The sequence below is a fragment of the Terrapene carolina genome, unplaced genomic scaffold (assembly GCF_002925995.2).
Source record: "Terrapene carolina triunguis isolate 2854851 unplaced genomic scaffold, T_m_triunguis-2.0 Scaffold66, whole genome shotgun sequence".
Taxonomy (NCBI): Eukaryota; Metazoa; Chordata; order Testudines; family Emydidae; genus Terrapene; species Terrapene triunguis.
Window position 1 is genome coordinate 90,873,553 of NW_020664417.1, and position 24,857 is coordinate 90,898,409.

At 41.5% G+C, this 24,857-nt stretch overlaps 1 protein-coding gene across 1 annotated transcript in view; it reads left to right on the forward strand.

Moving 5' to 3' along the window:
- The window catches only part of RMND5A (required for meiotic nuclear division 5 homolog A), a 38,412-nt gene extending 14,091 nt beyond the window's left edge, over positions 1-24,321 (forward strand). Inside the window, exons 3-9 of the mRNA XM_026648108.2 lie at positions 7,825-7,959; positions 8,158-8,258; positions 14,875-15,041; positions 17,763-17,928; positions 20,681-20,783; positions 22,243-22,397; positions 23,698-24,321. Of these exons, the coding sequence (XP_026503893.1) occupies positions 7,825-7,959; positions 8,158-8,258; positions 14,875-15,041; positions 17,763-17,928; positions 20,681-20,783; positions 22,243-22,397; positions 23,698-23,761 (891 nt within the window). The 3' untranslated portion in view covers positions 23,762-24,321. The remainder of the gene's footprint in view (positions 1-7,824; positions 7,960-8,157; positions 8,259-14,874; positions 15,042-17,762; positions 17,929-20,680; positions 20,784-22,242; positions 22,398-23,697) is intronic.
- Positions 24,322-24,857: the final 536 nt, after the last annotated feature.

The following is a 24,857-nucleotide window of genomic DNA, read 5'->3' on the forward strand; positions in this document are numbered from 1 at the left end:
GTCTCGCTTTTATGTCCATTCAAAAGTGAGAAAATTACAAAAGGTAATAATTAACAGGACAATTGTGAAAAATAAACTAGATCTTAAATATTTCACTTTTAATAGTCTTAGGTACTACTAATAACATAGGGAAGGTCAGTAATCTGTTTAAAGTGATATTTTTACCTGACAATGTCACTTTATATATTTTTTTTCTTGCTCTTTTTTGAAGTTTCTTCCAAATTTCATCAATATCAGTAATATTTTTTTTACGATATGGCTTTGGTGTAGTCACCACATCATCTTCTACATTTCTTTGTCCTAGGTCTACTATTCTGGCTGTTGTTAGGATCTTTTTTTCAAGTTACTAATTTGGAAGCAACTGTTATTACGTTGGTTAAGCCTCCGAGCATGCTCAGTATGAAGAATGTTTCCAGAAGCCTGAGCAGGGTCAGATAATATAAGTGCTCATGTAATTAATACAAATTCTGGGCCTTTTCTAATAAGCCTGACTCTTGGATCCTTATTAAACACCACGTCAGAAATTATATTGAACTGAAGATGGAGCACGTTCACTCATCTAGATAGCAGCATTGAGAAATGCCTGATCACTAAAATATAATACTTACGTGATCGCTATGAAAAATGTAAACAAAGGGCAAGCAATGTTTTGTTCTACATGGAGTAAGCACTCATTGTGGTATCTGTAATTGCTTCTGATAAGCACAAAAGATTCACTGCAGGGTCTCGAAATCCCAGTAACTGTGGCAAAATACTAGAGAAATCGCTAATTTACGTGAAATACCAGAGACATCTGTAAACCTGTGGAAACAGGAATAAAAAATGAAGATATGATTCCTCAAAGAATGGAGGAGAGAATTAGGATAAGGGCCAGCAGAATTACTTCATGTTCTAGCACATCACTTGAAACCACAACATAATCAGCCTGGTTTCAGGGAGTTATAGCTATCTGACAGAATAACCAGATACATACAGCAGTAAGTGGCTTTGAAAAGAGTTGCAAGGTTTATGGACCAGATGTTATTTCAAAACTAAGTGTTGCCTTAACAGTAATTAAAATAGTTAAAAGGTGAGGGAGTTGAGGATATGCATGTAGTTACTAACATGGGAGTGAGTAGGCAAATGAGATGAGATAATAGTATAGGAGTGACTATACTAGTGTTACACTCCCAGACGAGGAACGGTTTTAAAAGTAGGGTTTTATTAAACATAATCTCCACAACCCCCCAAACAAACGCAGCTTGTACATGCTCAATCTCACTGAAGGACAACACCAATCCTCCTGGGATCACATCTTGCTTCCCCACTGTGTTCACTTTAACCTCATCAGCAGAACTCCAAACCCTTAAAGGGAGAGGGCACAGCCTTAAAGGGACAGAGTGCAGGTAAATATAAGCCTGGCATTCCATTATGAGTGCTATACTAGTACCTGTAAGCCTCTGACCCCATTTGGTATGAACTAAAGGTTCTTCTTTGAGTGATTATCCACATGGATTCCATTCTTGGTGTGCATGTGCCTGAGGTTAGAGTCTTTTGGCCAGCAATGTCTGTTGGGGCCACACCTGCACCCGAGGGGAGGGTATCCTCCCCTCATGCACACTCCCACCTGAGGGTGTAAAGAGCAGAGTGGACCCAGCTGTCCCTCAGTTCCTTCTTACCACCCATGGCAGTGAGACAGAACCACTACAGTGCCAACTTGCTTTCCTGTTTCCTATAAACACTGTCCTAATGGTTAGTTAGTTAGTGTTGTTAATGTAGATTTATTTTACCCATAGGCAAAAAATCCCCCCCCTCCCCTTTTATCACTTAATAGGCTTGGGATCCCCTTGTACAAGAGCTCTAGTCATCATAGCAGAAGCAAAATCCCCAGCATTCAAAACTTTCCCTTCTTGGGAGGCTGCTGTGCCTCTAAATGATGGTGAGGGGCATATCCCAGAGTGCTGTTCCATCTACCACTCATTTTCCAAGTGGATTCAAAAGGCCTGGGAAACCCATCTGTGATTATTTCTTCTTCAGTGCTCCATGAAGACCTCTTCACGCATGGAGAGAAGGACCTAGTGAAGGCTTGTTCCTTTTTGAGGAGCGCTGCGGTGAGCCATGATTCAACCTTGAGCTCCAGGGCAACATCGATTTAGAGACCCCTGTCGTCGACTTCAATACCTGTGATGACAGCTTTGGAAAGGAGCAGGAAGGAGCACCTCTCCAGAGTCGAGCCAAACTGTAGGTCACCCTCACTGCTGCCTACAAGGTCCAGACAAAAAGTTAGCGTGGGTCTGACTCCCCTCAGACTAAGCACTTGAAGGGCAGCCATTGGTCTGACCAAGGTCTCTTGGGACCAGCTGTTAAATAGATGCTTGTGGTACCCCCTATACCTGCAGACTGCTATTCCTCTGGCTTCTGGCGCTTTGTCCCTACTGGTACCTAGAACATATATGGTACTGAGTGATTTAGCTGTGAGTCTAGTACTAGAGTCACCTTTGGAGAGATTGAAAGGGGTGCTGGCTAGACCATTGGTCACCAAATCCTCTATATTGGAGTGGTACCAACTCCATCCCCTATTTGAGTAGAGGGATCATTAGTGTCTTTGTACATCTGAAAGTGTTGCCCTATCTCTGTACTCCTCATCCTCTCTGTCAGTGCACAGTAGGGACTCATCTCCCACTCACCTCCATGGGGTCACAATGGGAATCCAAGAGGGATTCCAGGAACTGTTCTCAGTAGGAAAAGGCACGAATCTCATAGAGATCAGGCTCCCAGCATCCTCCTCCATGGGTCCATTACCCATATGCCTACGAACTTTGGTCTTACTGGGTACCATGTGATATGCAACCCAATTCCTGCAAGTCAGTAGCTAATGGGACACATGGCCTCATGTACCTCTGTGACGCATGTTGCCAGACTTCACCTGTGCTCCATAAAAGGGTGGCTAAAATGGGTGTATTTACCTAGCTTGAACCACACAGACATGATGGTTATGGTCCCATAAGAAGTCCTCTCTCTGGTGGAAAGACCCTCATCTGGTGCAGAACAGAGTACCTTTCTCTACACCTCTACCTACCAAGTCTGTGGTGACAGATACCTCTACTCAGGGATGGGGAACTCACCTAAACCATCTTTGTACTCAGGGCCTGTGGTCCCCTCAGGAAACTTATCTACACATAAACGTCCTAGGGTCACAGTCATCATTCTAGCATGCAGAGCATTTCGGCTTTTTACTCCAGGGATCCATTATCCAAGTGCTGACCCCATGGCTATGCACTATGTCATCAGACCATGAGGAGCCAGGTCTTCTCCACTCTGTCAGGAAGTTGTTCAACTTTGGCGTTGGTGTATTTTTCACCATATCACACCACTCACCTTGTGTCTGCCAGGCATTCAGAACTTGCTAGCCGAGCACCTCAGCAGACAGTTCCCTAATAACCACAACTGGTCAGTCAAGGACCCAGTGTTTACAGAATGTGTTTCACAAGTTGAAATAGACCTATTTATCGCAGACCAGAACAAGACATGCCATGTGTTCTGTTCCAAAGGGGATCTAGTCCAGGCTCACTGTTGATGCCTTTCTCACTTCCTGAACACTGGGACTGAGGTATGCCCTCCTCCTCCCCCTCCTATGCCCTCAGCGCGCAGCACCCGATCACTTTACCGTGCTGTGCCTAATATAGTGTGGCAGAACAATGGTCAGATTTTACACCTGGACCTAGCTTCGTTACAACTGACAGCTTGGATGCTGGCTGGATGATGTCCACTGAAAGAAGCTGTTGAGCTGAAGTTCGGAACATTATCCTCCAAAGCAGGAAAGACAGACTTACGAAGAGGTTTTCTATTTGGGTATCTCAGCACTGCTGCCTTCCTTGACAACACCCACTACAGCAATACTATTTTTAGCCCTGAAACAATCTTGGCTTTCTGTTGGCTTGGTAGGGGTCCATCTAGCAGCAATATCTGCTCCTGTCCAGGGTCATACTGAAAGTTCTTACCTATAGTGGCTTGATTAATTGAAGGTCTAATTTATTATTTTTCTCCTGGTTCAGGAGCCCTCTCCCATTTGGAATCTCACTATAGTATTATCAGAGTTGATGGGTCCCCCCCCTTAAGCCCTTAGCGACCTGTTCCCTATATAAGTGGTTCTCAACCAGGGCCTGGTGTCCCCTAGGGAGTTGTGAGCAGGTTTCAGGGGGTCCTCCAAGCAGGGCCAGCGTTAGACTTGCTGGAACCCAGGGCAGAATGCCGAAGCCCCACCGCATAGGGCTGAAGCCTGGGGCCCTGAGCAACTTAGCTTCACGGGGGCCCCTGTGGCATGGGGCCCCAGGCAATTGCCCTGCTTGCTACCACTTAATGCTGGCCCTGGCTTTTATATGCAGAAAACCAGTTGTTGGGGCTCAGGTGGGCTGTGGAGTTTTTATAGCATAGTGGGGTGGGGTAGGGGGCTGTCAAGGCTGCTTCTCCACTTTGAACTTTAGGGTACAAATGTGGGGGCCTGCATGAAAACTTCTAAGCTTAACTACCAGCTTAGATCTGGTCCGCTGCCACCATTCCCAAAGCTAATTCCCTTCCCTGGGAAGCCTTGAGAAACCTTTCACCAATTCCCTGGTGAATACAGATCCAAACCCCTTGGATCTTAAAACAAGGAGAAATTAACCATCCCCCCTCCTTTCTCCCACCAACTCCTGGTGAATACAGTTCCTAAAAACAAGGAAAAATCAATCAGGTTATTAAAAAGAAGGCTTTTAATTAAAGAAAAAGGTAAAAATCATCTCTGTAAAATCAGTATGGAAAAATAACTTTACAGGGTAATCAAACTTAAAAAGCTCAGAGGAACCCCCTCTAGTCTCAGGCTCAAAGTACAGCAAACAGAGATAAACACTCTAGTAAAAGGTACATTTACAAGTTGAGAAAACAAAGTAAAACTAACACGCCTTGCCTGGCTGTTTACTTACAAGTTTGAAATATGAGAAACTTGTTTAGAAAGATGTGGAGAACCTGGATTGATGTCTGGTCCCTCTCAGTCCCAAGAGCGAACAACAACCAAAATAAAGAGCACAAACAAAAGCCTTCCCCCCCCGCCTCCCAAGATTTGAAAGTATCTTGTCCCCTTATTGGTCCTTTGGGTCAGGTGTCAGCCAGGTTACCCGAGCTTCTTAACCCTTTACAGGTAAAGGGATTTTGGAGTCTCTAGCCAGGAGGGATTTTATAGTACTGTACACAGGAGAGCTGTTACCCTTCCCTTTATAGTTATGACAGGGGCTCAGAAAGAAAAAGATTGAGAACCCCTGCCCTATACCACCTACCAATGAAGATTGCGTTTTTTGTAGCCATTACATCAGCTCAAAGGGTAGGGGAGCTTCAGGCCCTCAGGGTGGATCCTCCTTATACAGTGTTTCATATGGTCACGCTCAGGCCTCATCCCAAGTGCTTTCCCAAGGTTGTTTCAGAATTCCATATAAACCAGTTCATTTGTCTCCCAGTTCTCTTCCCCAAGCCTCACTTAACCTTGAGAGAAGCTAATCTTCACACACTTGCAGCAGTAAGAGCACTGTGTTTTTACACTGACAGGACAAAACCATTCAGGAACACATCTAGACGGTTCGTGACCTCTGCAGAAAGGGTTACAGGTCAGGCAATATCTTCTCAGATTATCTGAGTAAAAGGACATATTATGAATTAGCCTGATTAAATCCACCCAGCCACATTAGAGGGATGCCTTCTTTGGTAGGGCTGGCCCGCAATTGTTTAAGTAGGACTCTTACTACCTACCTCCAGGCAAACAGATAACTGTGTATTAGTCACCAAGAGTGGAATCCATGTGGACAATTACTTGAAGAAGAAACAGCAATGACTTCCCTACAGTAATTGTGGTTCTTTGAGATGTGTTGTTCGCATGGTTTCTATGACCCACCATCCTTCCCCATTACTGTGAAGTCCTACTCCTCATGAATTCTGTATTGGCAAAGGAACTGAAGGATGGTTTGACCTGCTCCACTCTTTATGGCATCTGGTTTGGGAGGACATGAGGACATCTAGAGCATAAGCACGACCCTAATAGACATTACAGGTTAGACAAATCTTATCTTGCGTGCATGTGGTGCATGTTCACAAAGAGTGGAATCCACATGGACAAGTCGTCTTGAAGAACCACTGTTACTATAAGGTTCTTTAGCAGAAGCCTGAGCAGAATTGGACTGGTCTGAGTGCTTATTTGTAGCGGTGCATTCCTCCCTGATAGACCAAACTCCTGAATGCTTATTAAATATCACAGCTGTAATGGGTTCCATCTGTCTAGTCACAATGTGCCTGGGAAATTGTCATCAGGATCGGTGATGGAGATGAACCTTGCATGGTTCACAGGATTGTTTCAGATATGAGGATTATTATTATTAAGCTCTAAGGTGCTCAGGGCTGTTCAAGACATGCAAAAAAAAAAAAAAAAAGGAAAGACAGTCTATACCTCAAGGAGTTTACAAATTAAGACACCTAAGACAAAACTCTTGTTAAATGTGAGACGGCCTGTGAATGGTCATAGCTTTTATATTTTTAGTATTGAGCTTTCTGTATCACTCCATGTCTCCCCTCTTATAATGAGGTGGAGAAGACAGTTGTTTGACTTAGGGCTAGTGTTTTTGTTCCTCATTAATGATTGTGCCTTTAAGATCGGAAGGAGATGATTGAGGCCTTATGCACTGAGCGAAGGAGGTTGTTCCACATGTAGGGGGCAGCAGGGAAAAAGGCATGAAGATGGGATTTGGTGCAGGAAATAAAGGGAACAGTGAAGCTGGCATAGATTCATAGACTTTAGGGCCAGAAGGGACCATCATGGTCATCTAGTCTGACCTGCACATCACAGGTCACCTGACCCACTCCCTCCAGCAATAGGTCCATAATCTCTGGCTGAGTTACTGAAATCCTCAAATCTTGGTTTAAAGACTTTAAGTTACAGAGAATCCCCCGTTTTACTCTAGTTCAAACCAGTAAGTGAGCTGTGCCCGATGCTGCAGAGGAAGGCAAAAAACTCCAACGGTCTCTGCCAATCTGACCTGGGGGGAAATTCCTTCCTGACCCCAAATATAGAGATCAGTTAGACCCTGGCATCATTGGCAAGTGAAGGGGAGCTGTAGTTGAAAGCAAGGATGAGTAGTTTAAATTGGGTAGAATAAGCTTGTGAAGTTCCCACTTTACTCTAAACAGAGTATCTGCCCAGTGTTTATAGTCCAAATGTACCCCTTTTCTGTGGTTTGGCTTCATTGTTAACTAAAACAACTAAACATACCTCAGCCTCAGGTTAAGCTTTCCCTGCAGGACAGCTTCTATGCTCTTAATTTCCTCTACCAAGAGAGATACTATAGTCTTTCTGATATCTCAGTTGGAGCTAATGATCCACCTGTTAACATAACTCAGTAGCACCTTTATGCAAGGTTCTAGCACCTGACAACAGGTTGACCCAGGGTTCTAGAGTTTCCCAAATAGATAGGGGGGGAGACAGTGGAGGGACAGATTAGAAGATATGGAAAACTCTCCTCTGCTGACCCTTCTCTGTGAGGACATGTCATGGGCTGGAAATCCTTTTATTAATTAACCAGACTTGTAATTTGCTAGCATCATTCCTTATATTGGATAAATTACAGATTCCAAGCAAGCCAAGGATTTCTTCTTACTGCACACAGAGGATAATGAAGCATGTTTCTCTTAGAATGGGAGGTAATTGAGGGCAGCTGAGTAACAAGCAAAAAGCATCAGAGTGTAGACATAGGTGTCTCTGCCTAATTAAAGAATAATTACATGGAGTTACTTGTTCCAGCCTATTAAATGTTAATTTGTACGTTTCAGAATTTTGACTCCGACATCAGCAGCGTGGGGATAGATGGATGCTGGCAAGCTGACAGCCAGCGAATTCTCAATGAGGTGATGGTAGAACATTTTTTCCGACAAGGGATGCTGGATGTCGCTGAGGAGCTCTGTCAGGTAACCATAGCTCAGGATGTTTAACGTTACCAAGAAGTAGAAATGATACCCCAGATAAGCATCTTACATTTTGTTAGCTGAAACTCTCAACTGGAGTATTAATATTAAAGTGTAAATAATTTCAAAAATGAGATACTACTTTGTAGACTTTTTCTGGCCATATTTCTGGTGACTAAAAGGTGTGACTTTGTTTTTCAGGAATCTGGTCTTTCTATAGACCAAAGTCAAAAAGAACCATTTGTGGAGTTAAATCGAATATTGGAAGCATTAAAAGTTAGAGTTTTGAGACCCGCATTAGAGTGAGTTGCTCAGTTTTCTTTATTTGAATACTTTAAGTGAAAATCCAAAGGGTGTTGGAAATCTTGGCACTGACTTCAATACACTTTAAGGAGGGGGTCATAGTTTATAGGAGGTTAAGATGTTATTCTGTGGTCTTTTCCCCCCCACGGTTAGTGCTGACCTTCCAGGTTCTTTCTCCTGGTCGAATGCTTTATTTGAACTACACATGGTATAATCCTGTTATTAATTTAAGCTTGCAGGAAAAACTGTCAGTTACAGAAACAGTTGTATGCCTTAAACAATGAAATGTTACCTAGGTTACAATGAAACACTGTCACTTACTTAAAAAGGGTCAAAAGTAGAGAGTGCTAAGTACCTCGTGGCTGTGCACCCCCTGTTCCCATTGACTTTAATGGGGGCGGAAGGTGCTCAGGGCCCTGCATGATCATGTTCAAAGCGATTCATTTTGTCAGTTTTGCCAATCAAACCCAGATCAGAGAGATCACAAGAGAAGGGAAAAGCAGGGGGATGGAGAAGCAGGTGGTTTGAAGGATAGGTGCTCTTCATGGGCTGGTGGTGTTAAGCGAGTGGTGGTGTTAGCTTCACAGTAGAGTTTTGCTTTTTCCTCAGGCAGGTAGAGTCCCTGGTTCACCTGAGGTCAGATTGGGAAGATGGATTGCAGGTGAAGTCCTGCTCTTAGACAAAGTTATCCTTTCTCCCAGTGGCAAGAGCCAGTGGAGAATGGTGTCTGATGTGCAAGGAAAGACCAGCTAGCATATGTTGTTGAACTTCAGGTTATGATATATTTGGATTTAGTAGGCTTTTCCCCCATTAGACCTATAAGGGGAACTGGAAGATAAAGAAAAAAGGCAAGATGATGAAAAATCCCCTCTTGTGGATTACACTGTGTTTTCTACCTTTCCAGACCCTGGATAACTGATTAAGATGTGCTCTACAGCTTGCAGTAAAGCATGCAACCCTGAAAGAGATTTTTGGCACTTGAGTCCAGTTCTCAGTGTGCATCAAATTCTATGTAACTTAACTTTAGTTTCTCTCTCATATAAATAAAACTAGACAAATTAAAGAAAGAGTTGTTAAAATACATCTTTGGTAGCCTGTGATATTTATTCTGTATTACTAGAAACAGTAGAGCAAAGCAAGCAGAAATCCTTCATATTTTATTGCATATGATCATCATGCATTTAGGATATCCAATTTTCTTCATTGTTCAGTGAAGTAATTTTCATATGGGCAAAGACATTTTTCCCTTGACACTCGTGTTCACTTGTAACTACTAGTCTTATAGTCTTACCTTGAGAATCTAGGATAATGAAATTGGCGTCAAAGTTAAATGCACTGACGCTGTGAAGTTTAAGGCATTACTCCACATACACTGAGTACTGAAATCTTTCTATAGAACATGAGGAGGGCAGCATAAATAATTACTCATTGAATATGCTAAGGTGAATGGAATGTTGAGCTGGTTCAGTGCCACTGAACTAGATAATTACAGGGCATTAATAATCTAACAATGACCTGGATGTACCAATTGAAACGGCGTCACCTGCCATTTACATACACCTATTTTTTGTAGTTATAATAGTAGCACAACCTTAGTGAAGGGCATTACCTGGAGATTGACTGCTGATTGCCATTAATGACTGTCATCTGCACCTCAGGGCAGCAAGTCCTCTTGCTTCTAGCTAGCTACACATTTCCAGGAAATACCCCGTGCCTCGCTCATTTCTACTTGTTTATTTCTGGTAACTCCCATAATGTGCTAAGCACTTGCCAAACAGGAGGGAAGGCATGGTCTTTTCTCCAAGGATTTCATATTCCAAAGACGGGGGTGGAAGAAAGTAGTGCAGCATATAAGGTGGTGGTTAATCACATCTTGATTATAAAAAGTTATGTGAACAGCATTCTGAACGAATAAAGAGGTACTATAAGCCATTCCCAATTACTCTTTAAACTTGAGATTATTAGTGAGCTAGTTTCCCATGGGTGCCGCAGCAGAAGTGGAGCTTCGGGAGGGAACGGAGTTTGGAAAGGGTAGAGGCCTGGGGGGTGAGCTCAGGAAGGTTCGATCCATGCAGGAGGCATGGCAGTGTTTGCGTGAGAAGCCAACAAACAGGCAGACAAGGCTGTCAACATTAAATATAGCTTTAAAAGAAGTGTTTAAATGGCAGGCTCAAGTACTTGGCTGACCTGCTCCCAGGGCTGTGCTGCTGATGTCGATGGAGCGTAAAGGGGGAAACAGAGAAAGAACTGTTAATTACTGCACCATTAGTCAGGCAGGGGAAGATACAGTGTTTGGTTAGTTACACAACTGCTCACCTCCCGAAAACAAACAAACGAAAAACCAACCACCTAAAGATAATCGCTGGCCATTGTTTTTTTTAAGTGAAGCCATTTTTTTAAAAGGAACACTTTCAATTAAAGTTCATGTGCCCAGACAGAGTGGGGGAAGTTTATGAAATAGAGAGATCTATCTGTGTTACTGATTACCCTTTAGATTATTAAATATAAAAGCTATACAACTTTAAAATTCTAAGATTAGTAATACATGGGCTAACATTTATATCTAGTTTACTATTTTTTTTTTTTACCAGTTATACTGTTTATTTACTTTTTGTGCATTTCACTCAGCTTGAGCAGGTAGCCTACTCAGCCCTGATCCTACATTCTAACCCCTGAGATTCCTGCACTTGTGTAGAATCCCACTGACTTCAAAAGAGCTCTGCACAGCCAAAGAGGTTTGCTCGTTCAGTCTGATTGCTAGGTTGAGGCCGTAGGTCCTTTCCAGATGGATCCCTGTGCCTCTGTGGAGCCCCATTCATTTCAGTGGGTCTCTGTGCGGGTGTAGGGGTTCACTTCTGCAGAACAGCTTACAGGATCTAGGCTTTCGATTGTAACTTCTTCAGGGAGTGGATTTGTCTTCCTATGTATCTGTACTGCCCTGTGCACAGCAGCGTCCTGATATTGATGGGGGTCTCTGAGCACTACAGCGATATAAAGATTAGGTGAGAATGAAGCTCGAATTTGAAGGTTGTCTTTAATTATGTACTGTATAGAAATAAATATTCAGCTAGATTTGAATCACAAAAGTGAATATGGAGAAAAGCAAGTATCAGCCTTCTTCGGGAGGGCAGACAGTGCAGTGACTAATGCTTCATTTCAGAGCTTGACAGAGCATATATGGGGGTTGAACTTAGTTAACTTGAACTTAGTTAACAAATGAGTGTCACTTGTTGCTTTGGCAGGAATATTTTTAATAAGAACAGAATGTCCTGTGCTGCTGTCTCTGATTGTGACATTAGTCAAAATGATCTGGATAAACTGGAGAAATGGTCTGAAGTAAATAGGTTGAAATTCAACAAAGACAAATGCATAGTACTCCACTTAGGAAGGAACAATCAGTTGCATATGTACAAAATGGGAAATGAGTGCCTAGGAAGGAATACTGCAGATCTGGGGGCAATAGTGGATCGCAAGCTAAATCTGAGTCAACAGTGTAACACTGTTGCAAAAAAACGAAACATCATTCAGGGACGTATTAGCAGGAGAATTGTAAGCAAGACATGAGAAGCAATTCTTCTGCTCTATTCCACGCTGATTAGGCCTCAACTGGAGTATTGGGTCCAGTTCTGAGTGCCACATTTCAGGAAAGATGTGGACAAGTTGGAGAAAGTCTAGAGAAGAGCAACAAAAATGATCAAAGGTCTAGAGAACATGACCTATGGGGGAAGATTAAAAAAATTGGGTCTGTTTAGTCTGGAGAAGAGAAGAGTGTGAGGGGACAAAACAGTTTTCAATTACACAAAAGGTGGTTATAAGGAGGAGGGACATAAATTGTTCTCGTTAACCTCTGAGGATAGGACAAGAAGCAATGGGCTTAAACTGAAGCAAAGGCAGTTAAGGTTGGACATTAGGGAAAACTTCCTGTCAGGGTGGTTAAGCACTGGAATAAATTGCCTAGGGAGGTTGTGGAATCTCCATCATTGGAGATTTTTAAGAGCAGGTTGGACAAACACCTGTCAGGGATGGTCTAGATAATACTTAGTCCTTCCTTGAGTGCCAGGGACTGGACTAGATAACCTATCAGTGTCCTTCCAGTCCTACGATTCTATGATTCTAGTTGCAGTTTTTGCTGAACACACTTTCCTACTTATGAGCCACTTAATCACTCTGTGGATGACATTTGGTGGCACTTATTTCCTAGTAAGGGACTGAGCTTAAGTGGCAATAGTCAGCTGACCAGGACTGTACCATGGACAATATTTTAATGATACTAGCTTCCTGGTTGAGAAGTTCTATTGATACATTCTTCAGTGACATTAGCCACCTAGTGGAGATACAATGCTGACAGACTTGGTTGGGTTGAACTGTCTGAGACTTACACTGCAATGCTGAAATTCATGCATCTAAGTTTACTGATTGTCAGGAATCCTAGTTTTCCATGATTAAAAAACCCCAAATTTACTGATTTTTTTAAAAAAAGCATAAAAATCCGCATTTTTCCATGATTAAAATGAAATGCTGAACTTTAGTTTCCCTAACCACAGTATATATAGGTATCAATTGAACACAGTGTTGGGGGGAGGGATAGCTCAGTGGTTTGAGCATTGGCTTGCTAACCCCAGAGTGGTGAGTTCAATCCTTGAGGGGGCCATTTAGGGATCTGGGGCAAAAATCTGTCTGGGGATTGGTCCTGCTTTGAGCAGGACTAGTTGACCTCCTAAGGTCCCTTCCAACCCTGGGATTCTATGTTTTATTGATATATTTACAATATTTAAGCAAGTTCGAAGCCTACCAGTGCCATCAAGCACTGTAATAAAATTAATAGAATTGTAATGTGTATTTCTTACATATACCAATGCTTCCATGTCTCTATTCCATACAGTAGAACCCCATTTATTTGAGCCTCCCTTATCCGGCTCTCTATATTACCTGAACCACCAGCCATCTGAGGCTGACAGTGGTGGGGCTCGGGCTGTCAACCCTGGATGGCTGGGGCTCTAGTTGTCAGCCCTGCCGACTGGGGCTGACCACCCGAGCTCTCGCCACCCAAGGCTGACTGCCCGAGCCTCCCCGCTGCCAACTTAAAATAGGGGATAGAAAGCTCTTCGCCAATTCTCCTGATTATCCAAATTTTTGATTATCCAATCTGGCCCCGGTGGGGTTCCACTGTATATGTTTTTAGTTTTTCACAAAATGGAAAAACTAAAGATTCTCTGTAAAAATGCGAATTCTGCATTTTTCCGTGGCAAACGGATTTCTAGGCTCCCTGCTGATTATGAAGGTTATATTTTCCACCAGGCATCATTAAAAGTTCAAGTCAACAGTTCAGGTTTCAAGCCCACAGTGCTTAAGTCAGGATTGTGACTCTTTCATTGCAATAAAATGGAAGTATACGTTTGCTTGTTTGGAGATGTAAGACCTGCCTACCTGGGTGATTTTCACTAAGCGACTGAAGTGTTTTTGATATGGTAGAGTGGTAGGGTGATATATTTCCTTGCTTTTTTGGATTGTTAATTTCACCTGGACCCCCAATCCAGCTCTTCCTTGTAAAAGACAGTATTGACTACATCACTTCCTTGCTGAGAGGTGGAAAGCTGCTCTCCTAGCTTAATGGTACTCCAGATAAAAAGCAGGTATCCACTAATAACAAACAGGTGTGACTGATCTTACTAGAATTTGGGCTTTATCAAAAGGCTTCTTAAAGGGACAAGATAAGATTGGTTTAGGTCCAGCCGTGTTTAAAACATCAAAATGAGGTTCCATAAAACCTAAACAATATGAATGTTTCCATGAAACTCTTTAGAACGTTCCATTACACTTTATTTGGTTTGTATGTAAACATTTTGCTGTGGCATTTGCAACTCAAAACATTGCAGTGTTGTGATAGTGCATGGCAGGAGGAAAGGGAGATTAACGAGGCTATTTTTATTGTTCAAGCTGAAGGATAACAGAGAAAATACAATAATAGCATAATCAGTACAAAGTTCAGTTATTAAAACAAAGATTTTTTTAAATGTCAGGTGTTAGTAAGATCTGTTGTAAAGAACTCCCAGTGGAGACTGCTCCGGTGCACATCCATAATGTGGTGATTCAGTAGATGACAGGGGAGTGGAGAGGGGCACCATGTTCTTACAGGTTGAGTCTTTGGATGGTATCTAAAATAGAGGTCCTGACAATTTGTGGCTATTAAAGATCCTGTAGCAACACAATATGGGTATTAATCTCAGTGTCTTGGTCAAATTCCAGCTCTATATTCTGCTTAATTATACTCCTCCTATAGTTTTAGCTTGATATATGGTGTATACTTCCTGTCCTGGGTTGTTGGGTAGTGTTACTGTGTGCTGTTAAATGGGGCTGCGTTATTCAACCCCAAAAGTGGCAGCATTTAAGTGGTAGATTAAGTGACCCCTTTGTATTTATACGTATTCCTTGTCTGAGCTGTGAGGCTTAATTATTTGTAAAATGTTTTGAGATCCTCTGAGCACTGAGTATTATAATGGAAGTGCAGGATACGGAGTCATATTCTTACTGAGATGCTCCTTGAAATGAAAATTATAATTTTAACAATTCTGCACTGTTGTAGGCTGAAACTGTTTTTATTCCAATTTCCCTTAGGTGGGCAGTATCTAACCGAGAAATGCTTATGGCCCAGAATAGTTCCTTGGAATTTAAACTACACAGGCTATATTTCATTAGTTTATTGATGGGTGGAACAGCAAATCAGAGAGAGGCATTGCAATATGCTAAAAACTTTCAGCCATTTGCTCTAAACCATCAGAAAGGTGAGTGAGTTTTCGTTGTTTTTAAATTTGTAACACATTCGGTACTTGGCATTCAGTTTGAGTTGCTGTGTTTCGTCAAGCCCCTTATTTACTTTTCCAGGGGAAGATGTGGAGGCCTTTTCTTAATATAAGAATATACTCAAGAGCAAGTTGTGATGCCACAACGAACTCTTGACTGTTAATAAACACAAGGAATAATGTGCTAAGAGCAGCTTTACATAGGCGGTAGAGCATTGAATAAGTGAAGGGCAGGTTGAGTTAAGCATTCAGCTCTCCAGAAACCCCAAGGTGGAATTACAACCATAAAATAGTTTTAAGCACACTAGCTGGAAAGTGAGAGGGTGGGAATCACAGCCAATCTCACTAACCCATATCTTCCTTCATCTGAAGTATCAATCTGTCTTTCTTTTTGCACTTCCTACATCCTAGTTTAAAGCTTGTATAATCTTTATAGACTACAACTAGTAGAATGCGATATTGATCAGGCTTGACACTGACAGTCTATCCACTGCTGGGGAAGGATTGGGAGGAGAGACAACCTAAATATATTATTCAATTGACTTTTTTAAAGTCACTCACCTGATATTTTGCTTTTCTCTCTTCCACTCTTCTTTATCCCTCTCGTCTCTCCCACCCACTTGCATTCCCACTCCTCTGATTCCTCCTTGCTTTGCAGCATCTCTCACAAGTAGCTAGCTTTTTCCAACAAGCTAACACAGAACCTTTTATTTGCCCATCCTCTTAATGCTTTTGAAACCACATCTTGAAATCTTTGTTCAGGAATACTATCCCGGCATCCTGGTAGCTTGAATTATTTTTATCTTTTAAAGGTGACAATCAAATATATTCAAACGATGGTTATAATGTCGTTGGGCTTTTTATTTAGGTCTCCTCTAATATAGATACATTGCCAGGGTAAAGTATACAAAAACACACACACATACTGTTTGGGCAGACAGCTGGTATTCCAGCTGTATGTGACAATATAAAGGGTTTTTTTGTCGCAAGATTCAGGTGACTTGATATCTCGACAAGCTGGGAAGCCATGAGTGAGTTAAACATGCCATCCCAAATGAGAGCCAATAAAAGCTTAATTCCATACCATTGTATACTCTGTTTATGTTGTTGGCAGTGGCTTGGGTATGTGTGTTCTTTCAGCGTGCTGTCCAGTTCTGCACAGATAGCTGGTTCAACAGACCTCAGTAGTATTAGCCAGTGTGGTTAAGTGCGGGAGGCTGGAATGTCGTTGCCTCAGTAGCGCTGTTTAGGCTGCTCAGTGCTTCTGTCCTTGTAGCTTCAATGTTATTAGTAGATAGTTCAGCAGACTCATAAAGGAAGACCACAGGCACGGTTCGGGGGTGAAGGCGCTCGGCCAGGTTTATTGTCCACAAAGCACGGTATTAGCTCCCTGGATCAATGTCTACAGTTACACTAACACAGGTATGCTCGTTACAATGGACTCAGCTCAGTCAGCTGCGGGACTTTCTGCTGCCCCCTAGGCTGGACAAAGGAGTACGGCAAAGTACCCTGACATTTCTAGGCTGAAACAAACAACTGGAACACACAGTTAAAACCACCTTACACATTTCATGACGTCCGTTTGTTATCTCCCCTTGTTCCTGATATCTTGGACAAAACATCCCTATCCATTGTTTTGTCAAACCATCTTATCTTGTACTAGATTGGGATGTATCTGTACTAGTTAGAATATATGTATGTAAATATCTAGTGCCTATTACACTAGCAACAACTTTGCCAAGTTCATGGGCTGGAAAGTGAACTTGTAAGCATCTGCTTTAATGCATGGCCAGACTTCGGTTCACAGCCTCTGGTTTAGGCCTCAGATCTTGCCCCAGGCCCACACCTCAGGCTCTCTCTCTCTCTCTCCTACATACTCTCTTCACAAAGCTTACAGAAGAACTTCTTTAGAAAAGTGTTAGGGAGCTTTGAAAACTTCATCAGTACTCGTTTTTCATATCCCACTGCCTGTATAGAGAGATTGCCCTATTAACATGAGTGCAGCTGTATGGGCAGGGAGAGAAATTAGTATGAAGATGTAAAAATCTCAACGAATGATCTTAAAAAAAGAAGAGTATATTTCTATAAATCCAGGTGTCATGACCCTAGTGTTTCTGCTGGGCCAGAGTCAGAGACAGATTCGTATCCTGTTGAAGAGTGGAATTCCAGCTCCGGCATCATTTGTCTGAGTAGTTTGTGAGGCATCTGATCTTAAAACTGTCTGTAGTCCTGGACATTGGACTAATAATCTGTGTTCCAACCTCATCCAGGATCCGACCACCCTGTTGGTAGGGGAGAAGTAACATTTTTAGTAATAGCCTTTCTAAATAATCAGAGCCTGACATCTGAAAGCTGCTTAGACATTTGGCACATTGTAAGCAGACCTGGTAGAAGCAGGTTGGTGGGGGCAAAGTGCAGGTGATAGCAGAAGTGCAAAAATAATGCAGTCTATTCCATAGCACTGCGGTCTGTTCTGGTTACAGAAAGATATCTATTCCATGCTGGTCATACCCATATTTTGTATTGAAGTGTGTGTATATTTCTGAATCTCTTGTAACACAACTGATAATCGTTGACTCGGTATACATTAAAATTACGTTTTTTTTCCTGTGTAAAGGGGAAAAGCTCAGACTAATCTTCCCATTATAACATAAAGCAGTGTAAAATGTAATAGCTAAAGATTTGCTTTTTTGTCCTTCACAGATATTCAGGTTTTGATGGGCAGCCTGGTGTACTTGAGACAGGGTATAGAGAACTCTCCATATGTTCATCTACTAGATGCAAACCAGTGGGCAGACATCTGTGACATCTTTACAAGGGACGCCTGTGCTCTCCTGGGTCTCTCAGTTGAATCACCTCTGAGTGTTAGGTATGCTATCTCCCACTGAAAGGTTTTGAAGGCCAGGGTGCCTAACCTATTCCCGGCTGCAGTGCTAACTTGACAGGAAGGCAAGAGACGTGCCTAATGTGCATTAAATAGAGCCAGTTGTAAACCTACAGATTCCAGCATGCAGTGTGGCCAAATGGCCTTCTATTCAGCTCAAAGTGGAACATTGTATGCTGGGATTCTTAAGATGCTGTAGGTTACACACCCATATTAAAGATGAGGCGGCAACCAGCCCCCTTGAGCTTAGGACAAGTGTGTGAAAATTGGTACCACAACTTGACACTTAAAAATGAAAAAGCCTGAACCAATTATCTACTTGCTAACACTTTTAGTCAATTTTGTTATCTTTAATTCAGTTTTCTCACTTTGCATTGGTTCTGTGTTGAGGTTCTGTTTCTAAATATGCTAGAATGTGATTTCAGCTGGTAAAATTTACAACCCACTCACGGGAATTCAAGATTTGCAAAGATGAAATCTTGCACTTTCATGGGAACTGGTGTTTCCCAGCTCTGTGGTGAATATTAACGTTGTGTTTAACTGAAAATACAGAAATCTAATTTTTCTTTACAAGTATAGTGGCCTACAGCAGTCAAATCGTAAACCACCCTTTACCCAGATAGTGAAGAATTAACCACCACTCGGACTTTGAGCTGCACATCCCCCAAGTGCACTGTACCTGACTTTCCTTTTAGAGGTTAGATGAGAAAAGAGAGATGGGTTTTGTCTTTCAGTGGACTCAATCTTATGGAAGTGCCACTATTTTTTTCGTGGTTATCTGCTTGCTTGTGACTGTTAGTTACGTTCCTGCTTAGTTGACCACTTTTAAAGAGGTACAAACTCATTACAGCAACATTTCACCGACCTTTCATTAATATCTTCCAAGTAATAGTATTAAATGATTTTCGGTGGACCCATTTCTTTTGGAGCCAGGCTCATGCATTGGAAAGGAGCAGCGGAATGGAAAGGAAAAGTATGCCTGAATCTACATCCTTCTGTAGCAGCGTTTATTGATTAATTTTAGTTTGTGGATGTAAAAATGAGCACTAAGGAATTTTTTAGTCCATCTTTTTTCCTCCCAGAACAATACCCAGCGAATTAATAGTCACGCACTGACATTTTAATGGCCCATGCATTGACTGAGTAATGTGCACAGTTCATTAGCAGTACAAGTATAGGAGTTGCTACCACTGAGGTGGAAAAATCCCTTCCCTTTTATTGATACTTGTGTTGATTAGACAGCCGTTTTGGGCCCAAAGTGAAATCATTTGAACTGTGATGTTTTATTGTGCATGTGTTATTGACATTCAGGGTATAAACAAGACTGCTCTAAAATGTAGCTATTGCACGTACGTAGCAAATACTTTAAAAATTAAACCAGTTTGAAATAAAAGCCTGCCTACAAAATTTCATTTTCTAATATTTTGGTGCAGGGCCATTTCTCTTTTTATGGCTGTTCAGTGGCTTACAACAATGAGGATCCAATCTTATTGGGGCCCTCGGGGCCTGATCCAAACCCGTTGAAGTCAGCGGAAAGACTCCCATTGGCTTCAGTGGGCTTTGAATCGGGCCCTTTAAGTACTACTGCAATCCAAATAAATTGTCATGTATTAAATCAATTTCTTTTAGCTACTGTTAGTCTTCAAAAGGCTCTCTGACATCCCTCACAGCTGTTTTCTTTTAGGACTACGAAGTGAGGTGGTGCCTTTGTTTGTGCAGAATATAAATCTTCCAAGTGTAATGTAGGCTAATGCTGTAGCTTTTTGTCTCCCCCTACAGGCTAGAGCACAGATAATGGTTTGAACTGGCTACTGTGTCTGAGGTAGTGGATCTGATTCTTTAGCTCAGATGCTACAGGCTCATGCTTTTAGATCCAGAGGTTCCAGGTGTAGTCCCCACAGACGACCCTGCCAGAGGCAATGTTCTAAAAGCATTTTATTAACTAAACCTCTCAAAGCTACTGTGAAGGAGCAAGTATTATTTTCACAGATGATAAAACTGGCACAAATAGTGACGTGACTTTGCCAAGGCAACATAGCACGTCAGTAGCAGAGCTGGGATTAGAACTCTTGGCCTCCCCTTCCTGTCCTCCGTTAATTTGTTGCAGGGGGTAAACGTACTCAGTGCAAAATATTCAGACTTTCCTGTTAATTTGCTGAAAATCATTTCCACACTTATTGTGGCAACCTTGTGGAGTACTGCAAAGGAATAGAATATACTTGGGTAACAGGAAGCTCCTGGAACAGACTCTGTGTAGCACCCAATCCTAGCCCAGCTGAAGACCACATTTGCAACATAAAGAGAGCAGGTTGCATTACCTTCCTCAGCTCCATTCTGTGGAGACTCCTTCTCCATCTTAATCCCAGGGACCATGGGTAGTGAGATCTGTGGTCTCTTGAAGTTACACTAACACACTATTAAAGGTCTGATTGTGGTCCATGTATGTACAACTCCTTAGGCTGCATTCAGATCACATTTTGGCCAGAACAAATGGTACAGTAAATTAGATTATTGATGTGCTCCGCTCAAATGGTTACCCTTCAGCTTGTTGTACATAACAGAACCCAGAATCCCAGCAACCTGCCGTCTTACTGGTTGGGTAGTAATACAGAAGGCAAGAACGGACTGAGGAAATATGACAGTCTTTTGTCCCCAGTAACTTACTACTGAAGTAGAGCTATGAGAAATATTCATTTCAAAACAGCATCCTGTGCTAATATTTCTGTGCATTCTGCAGTTTTTCAGCAGGTTGTGTAGCATTGCCAGCTTTAATTAATATCAAAGCTGTGATCGAACAAAGACAGTGCACTGGAGTTTGGAACCAGAAAGATGAATTGCCGGTGAGTATGTTCCGTACTTTCAGACAGACCAGGATTTGGACAATGAGCAAGCCCTTTGAGTTTCTCTTATACTGAAAGTGTGTATGGATTTTCCGTCACCCCAAAAGTCAATGTGAACTGTATAACTGCTAAAACAGCCAGGAGTGTATGCTGCCATAAAAATGGGGAGGAAAAAAATCAGATTGTTATATTACCATTGTTCAGCCAGGCCTGAGCTCCATCCACAGCTTGCTGGAGTATTGCCACAACACTAGGTGGGCTTGAAATGACCAGGAATGGCATCGTTGCATGATTGGTGGACTGAATTGAGACCCACAGACACACTTCTGGAGGAGCTTGTTCATAGCAAAATCCGTGTGACCATGTCCATGAAACTGTTCAAGGCTCTCTGCTCCTGCTTTGAGAAGGAGAAAACTTTTCAGGCATTGAGCTGGGCAGCAGCAGACGTGGCATTCCTGACTGTAGTTGTGATGAGGATCCATGTATAGTACCAATGTGTCTGTTGGGACCAGTCTGATATTGCTTTTTATAAGTGTGACTGTTGAATCTGGTCTGAGGTGGGTGACCAGTCCCGAAAGAATCACTGGAAAGAAAGTGGTTTAGCAAAGGATCATCCAGCAGATGTGGATTAGTTAATAGTACTTATATAGCTTCTTGCATATTCTAAGCACTTCACAAACACTGCCTAATCAATCTTCACCACGCCCCTGTGAGGCGCTGAAGGTATGGAAAGCGTTGTTGTTATTTTACGTACAAGAATCCTGAGAGGTTAAGTAATATCAAGGTTAAATGACTCAATCAGAACCACCAGTGTTAGAAATTGGGAGTTCCTAGTCCCCAGTCCTTTGTCTAAACTACTGAGCCCCATTTTTCTCTCTCTCTTTGCGTTCATCTCTTCCTGAAATCATACAACCCTCCTGCCTGAGGAGTGGTGAAGGAATTTTTGCCTGGACTTGTATCTTCTGCATTGGCTTCTGACTCGAGTGATCCCAAGACGTTACATGACTTTTGATGTGAATCATATACGTGTTAGTGTTGGGAGTTTTAAAAGCACTTTAGGAATGTGGATAATCAGTTCTAGTTAATTTCTAATGGAAATTAGTCATCAAATCCCTTAGCCAGCTTTGGAAATCTCTGCCTAGAACAGATAAGTCCTGTGGGATCATCCATTTCCAGGTCCATTTCCCTGCCAGTGCTGGTTTGTTCTACAATGCGTACCTGCAAGTGGTGTGCCAGCATTACGCTCTGCTTTGAAAAAACCTAAAACAGTTTAATTTAAGATCACTCTGAGATATTTCTGGCTGAAGGCTTCCCACTCATCAGCACAAGTGATTCTGGTGTACTTAAAGTTGTATTGAAATGTGTTTAATGGTCCTGTATAGAGTAGTGATGACTGTCTGCTGGAAATGCAGTTACGCAAGATACATGGCGATTTTAATTAATGTATTCTTTTATACAGATTGAAGTGGACCTTGGTAAAAAGTGCTGGTATCACTCAATATTTGCCTGTCCCATTCTTCGTCAGCAAACAACAGATAATAATCCACCTATGAAACTGGTCTGTGGTCATATTATATCAAGAGACGCTCTGAATAAAATGTTTAATGGCAGCAAGTAAGTCTCATTCTTTCCCTCTTAGCAAAGTGTGGGCTGTGACCAATTTTAAGGTTAAAATAGTGAGTTTGGGGAGGGAGAAGACTCCATAAACGCAGAATGGGTGAAAGCTAGTTGAAATTCTGATGGCTGACTTCAAAGCAGGATAGCGTTGTTGGTGCACTAGAACAATAACAATGTGAGTTGGCTGTATATTATACTCTTATATGACACTGAAGGACCTGATATAAGAATCTCAATAGATAGGATTACATCACTTTGAAAAATTAGCCTTCCATTTTACAGAAACTATAAGTACCAATTAATTATTGCTGCATGAAAGCTCAGGTTTTCTATACGTTGTTTTTTCTGTTGAGAGCAAGGTTAATCACACACTAAACAAATTAAAAAAAAAAGAAAAAAAAAAAGGAAAGGGGGTCGGGTGGGGGTGTGGGAGATCCTTGGAGGAATCTAGGGTCATCAAATAACTTAGAGCAGATGAATATTTCTACAATGGTGATTTCATGTTATTCATTAGCTACTTAGATGTGGAGGGGGCAGGAAGGAATGTGGGAAATAAGTAAAGTACTTTTTAGGAAGGGAACATGTACAATTATTGGTAATTCCACTTTAGGACACACCGCATCGATAAAGCATAAGAGAGCTGCATAATATAAATACACTGTAAACTTAATTTTGGCCCAAACTTAGATTTTGTAATACAAGGGTTTTGTGAAACCAAACAGAAAATGTTGCTGGGTTTTTCCAAATGAAAATTTTGGATGTCTTCTGTTTTTCATATTCACTGCTGGGTTAGAAACCCCATCAGAATTGCATTGTGTTAGTGCCTGAGAGGCAGTCCGTGAAACTGTCTAGACGTTAACTGTAAGTGACCGGTCTAATTTCATAGTCCAAACTGAGCAAAATGCAGCAAGCAACCACACAGGATAAAGAATGAATTTTAAAATGTAACTTCTTCATTTTTAATAATCTAGGTGTGACTAATAAGGTAAGTAGCAACTACATCTTTAAAAAAATTATTCTAACTCTGGCTAGGGTCCCTTTATAGGTAGGGGATCTGTTCAGTGGAGCTGAGGAAAGCATTATGCAGAAAGGGCTATCTAGTCTCCTTTTCCTGCCTACCCTATCAAATTTAATTGAGAACTAGGTGCTATTATAATATAAATAATGATGAATGTAAATGCCTAGCGCTCTGTTAGTTCAACATGTCAAAACAATTGAGATGTCCAGAAATTGCAGTTGCTGCTCCACTGCAGGCTGTCTTATTAGAACAATCCTAACGCATTGTCTTTGTCTCTAGATTAAAATGCCCCTATTGTCCAATGGAACAGAGCCCCGGAGATGCCAAACAGATATTTTTCTGAAGAAATGATTCAATATGCAGTTTGTAAGTGACACTCTGAATTACGGGTGCATTTCAGAAGAATTAAAAACACTTGTTCCATTTTACGCAGCAGACTGAGGACTCCTGTGTTTGTATAAGCTAATGCTACAGAAACTTTGCCAACATTTAGTATATACATACAGAGTGGAAATGCTACAGAAATAATATTACCATAGAGCTTTACTATACTCTTGGTCTCCATATCTGATCAAGTTACTACACCAGCAGTTGTCATTCAATGCAGGTTTTTGTACTTAATTATATGGTGACTTTTTAAAGCATAAACGGATCACCTCCTCCCTCTTCTCCCCTCAATATGTTTAATATTCATCCTGCTATTCTTCTGTCATCCTGTTGATAACTGTCACCCTAGGGAATGTTTGTGGAAAAAGTTTTATTTCCAGTAATGTGTACATAATTCAAAGTAAATACTTCCGAAAAAGTTTGATAAATTGACTAGTGTTATAAAACTAATTTTTTTTCCTGGGAAAAAAAAAAGCTGTGATATATTCTGAGTTTTCTTTCAAACATTTTTTCAATTTTTACATAGAACTCAAAGTAAATGTGCATATATATATATATATATAAAATATATAAATATATAGCCCCGAGGGGCTAACTGTTAAATTCCATCACTAATTTATAAAAGTGGTGTATGGATAAATTACTACTGGAATGGAGTGGAATAGGGAATCCTGTTCCTTTTGCTTTCGTGATCAAGAAATGTTTGTGTAACAGAATATTCAATAAAATGGAGTTCTAAGTGGAAATGCTTTTAGTCAATGACACTTGCTCTTTGGCCTTTGTAGTCATGTTCTTTGAACTTTGTATTCAGGATTAGGCTATAAATGTCATGTTGCTGTATAGTTTAATAGACATAGTGTGTTATTTATAAACGGTTAGCAAAGCCAAATAAACGGTCAGAGTATTCATTGTTAAATTGGGGGGAAAAAACAACCCATGTTCTGATGCAATCTACTGATCACAAATCTGCACCTTGCAGGATTGGGCCCTACATCCTCATATTAGAAGCTAGCAAATTTTCTGTAGCTTGAAAACACTTTGCTTCTAGCCTT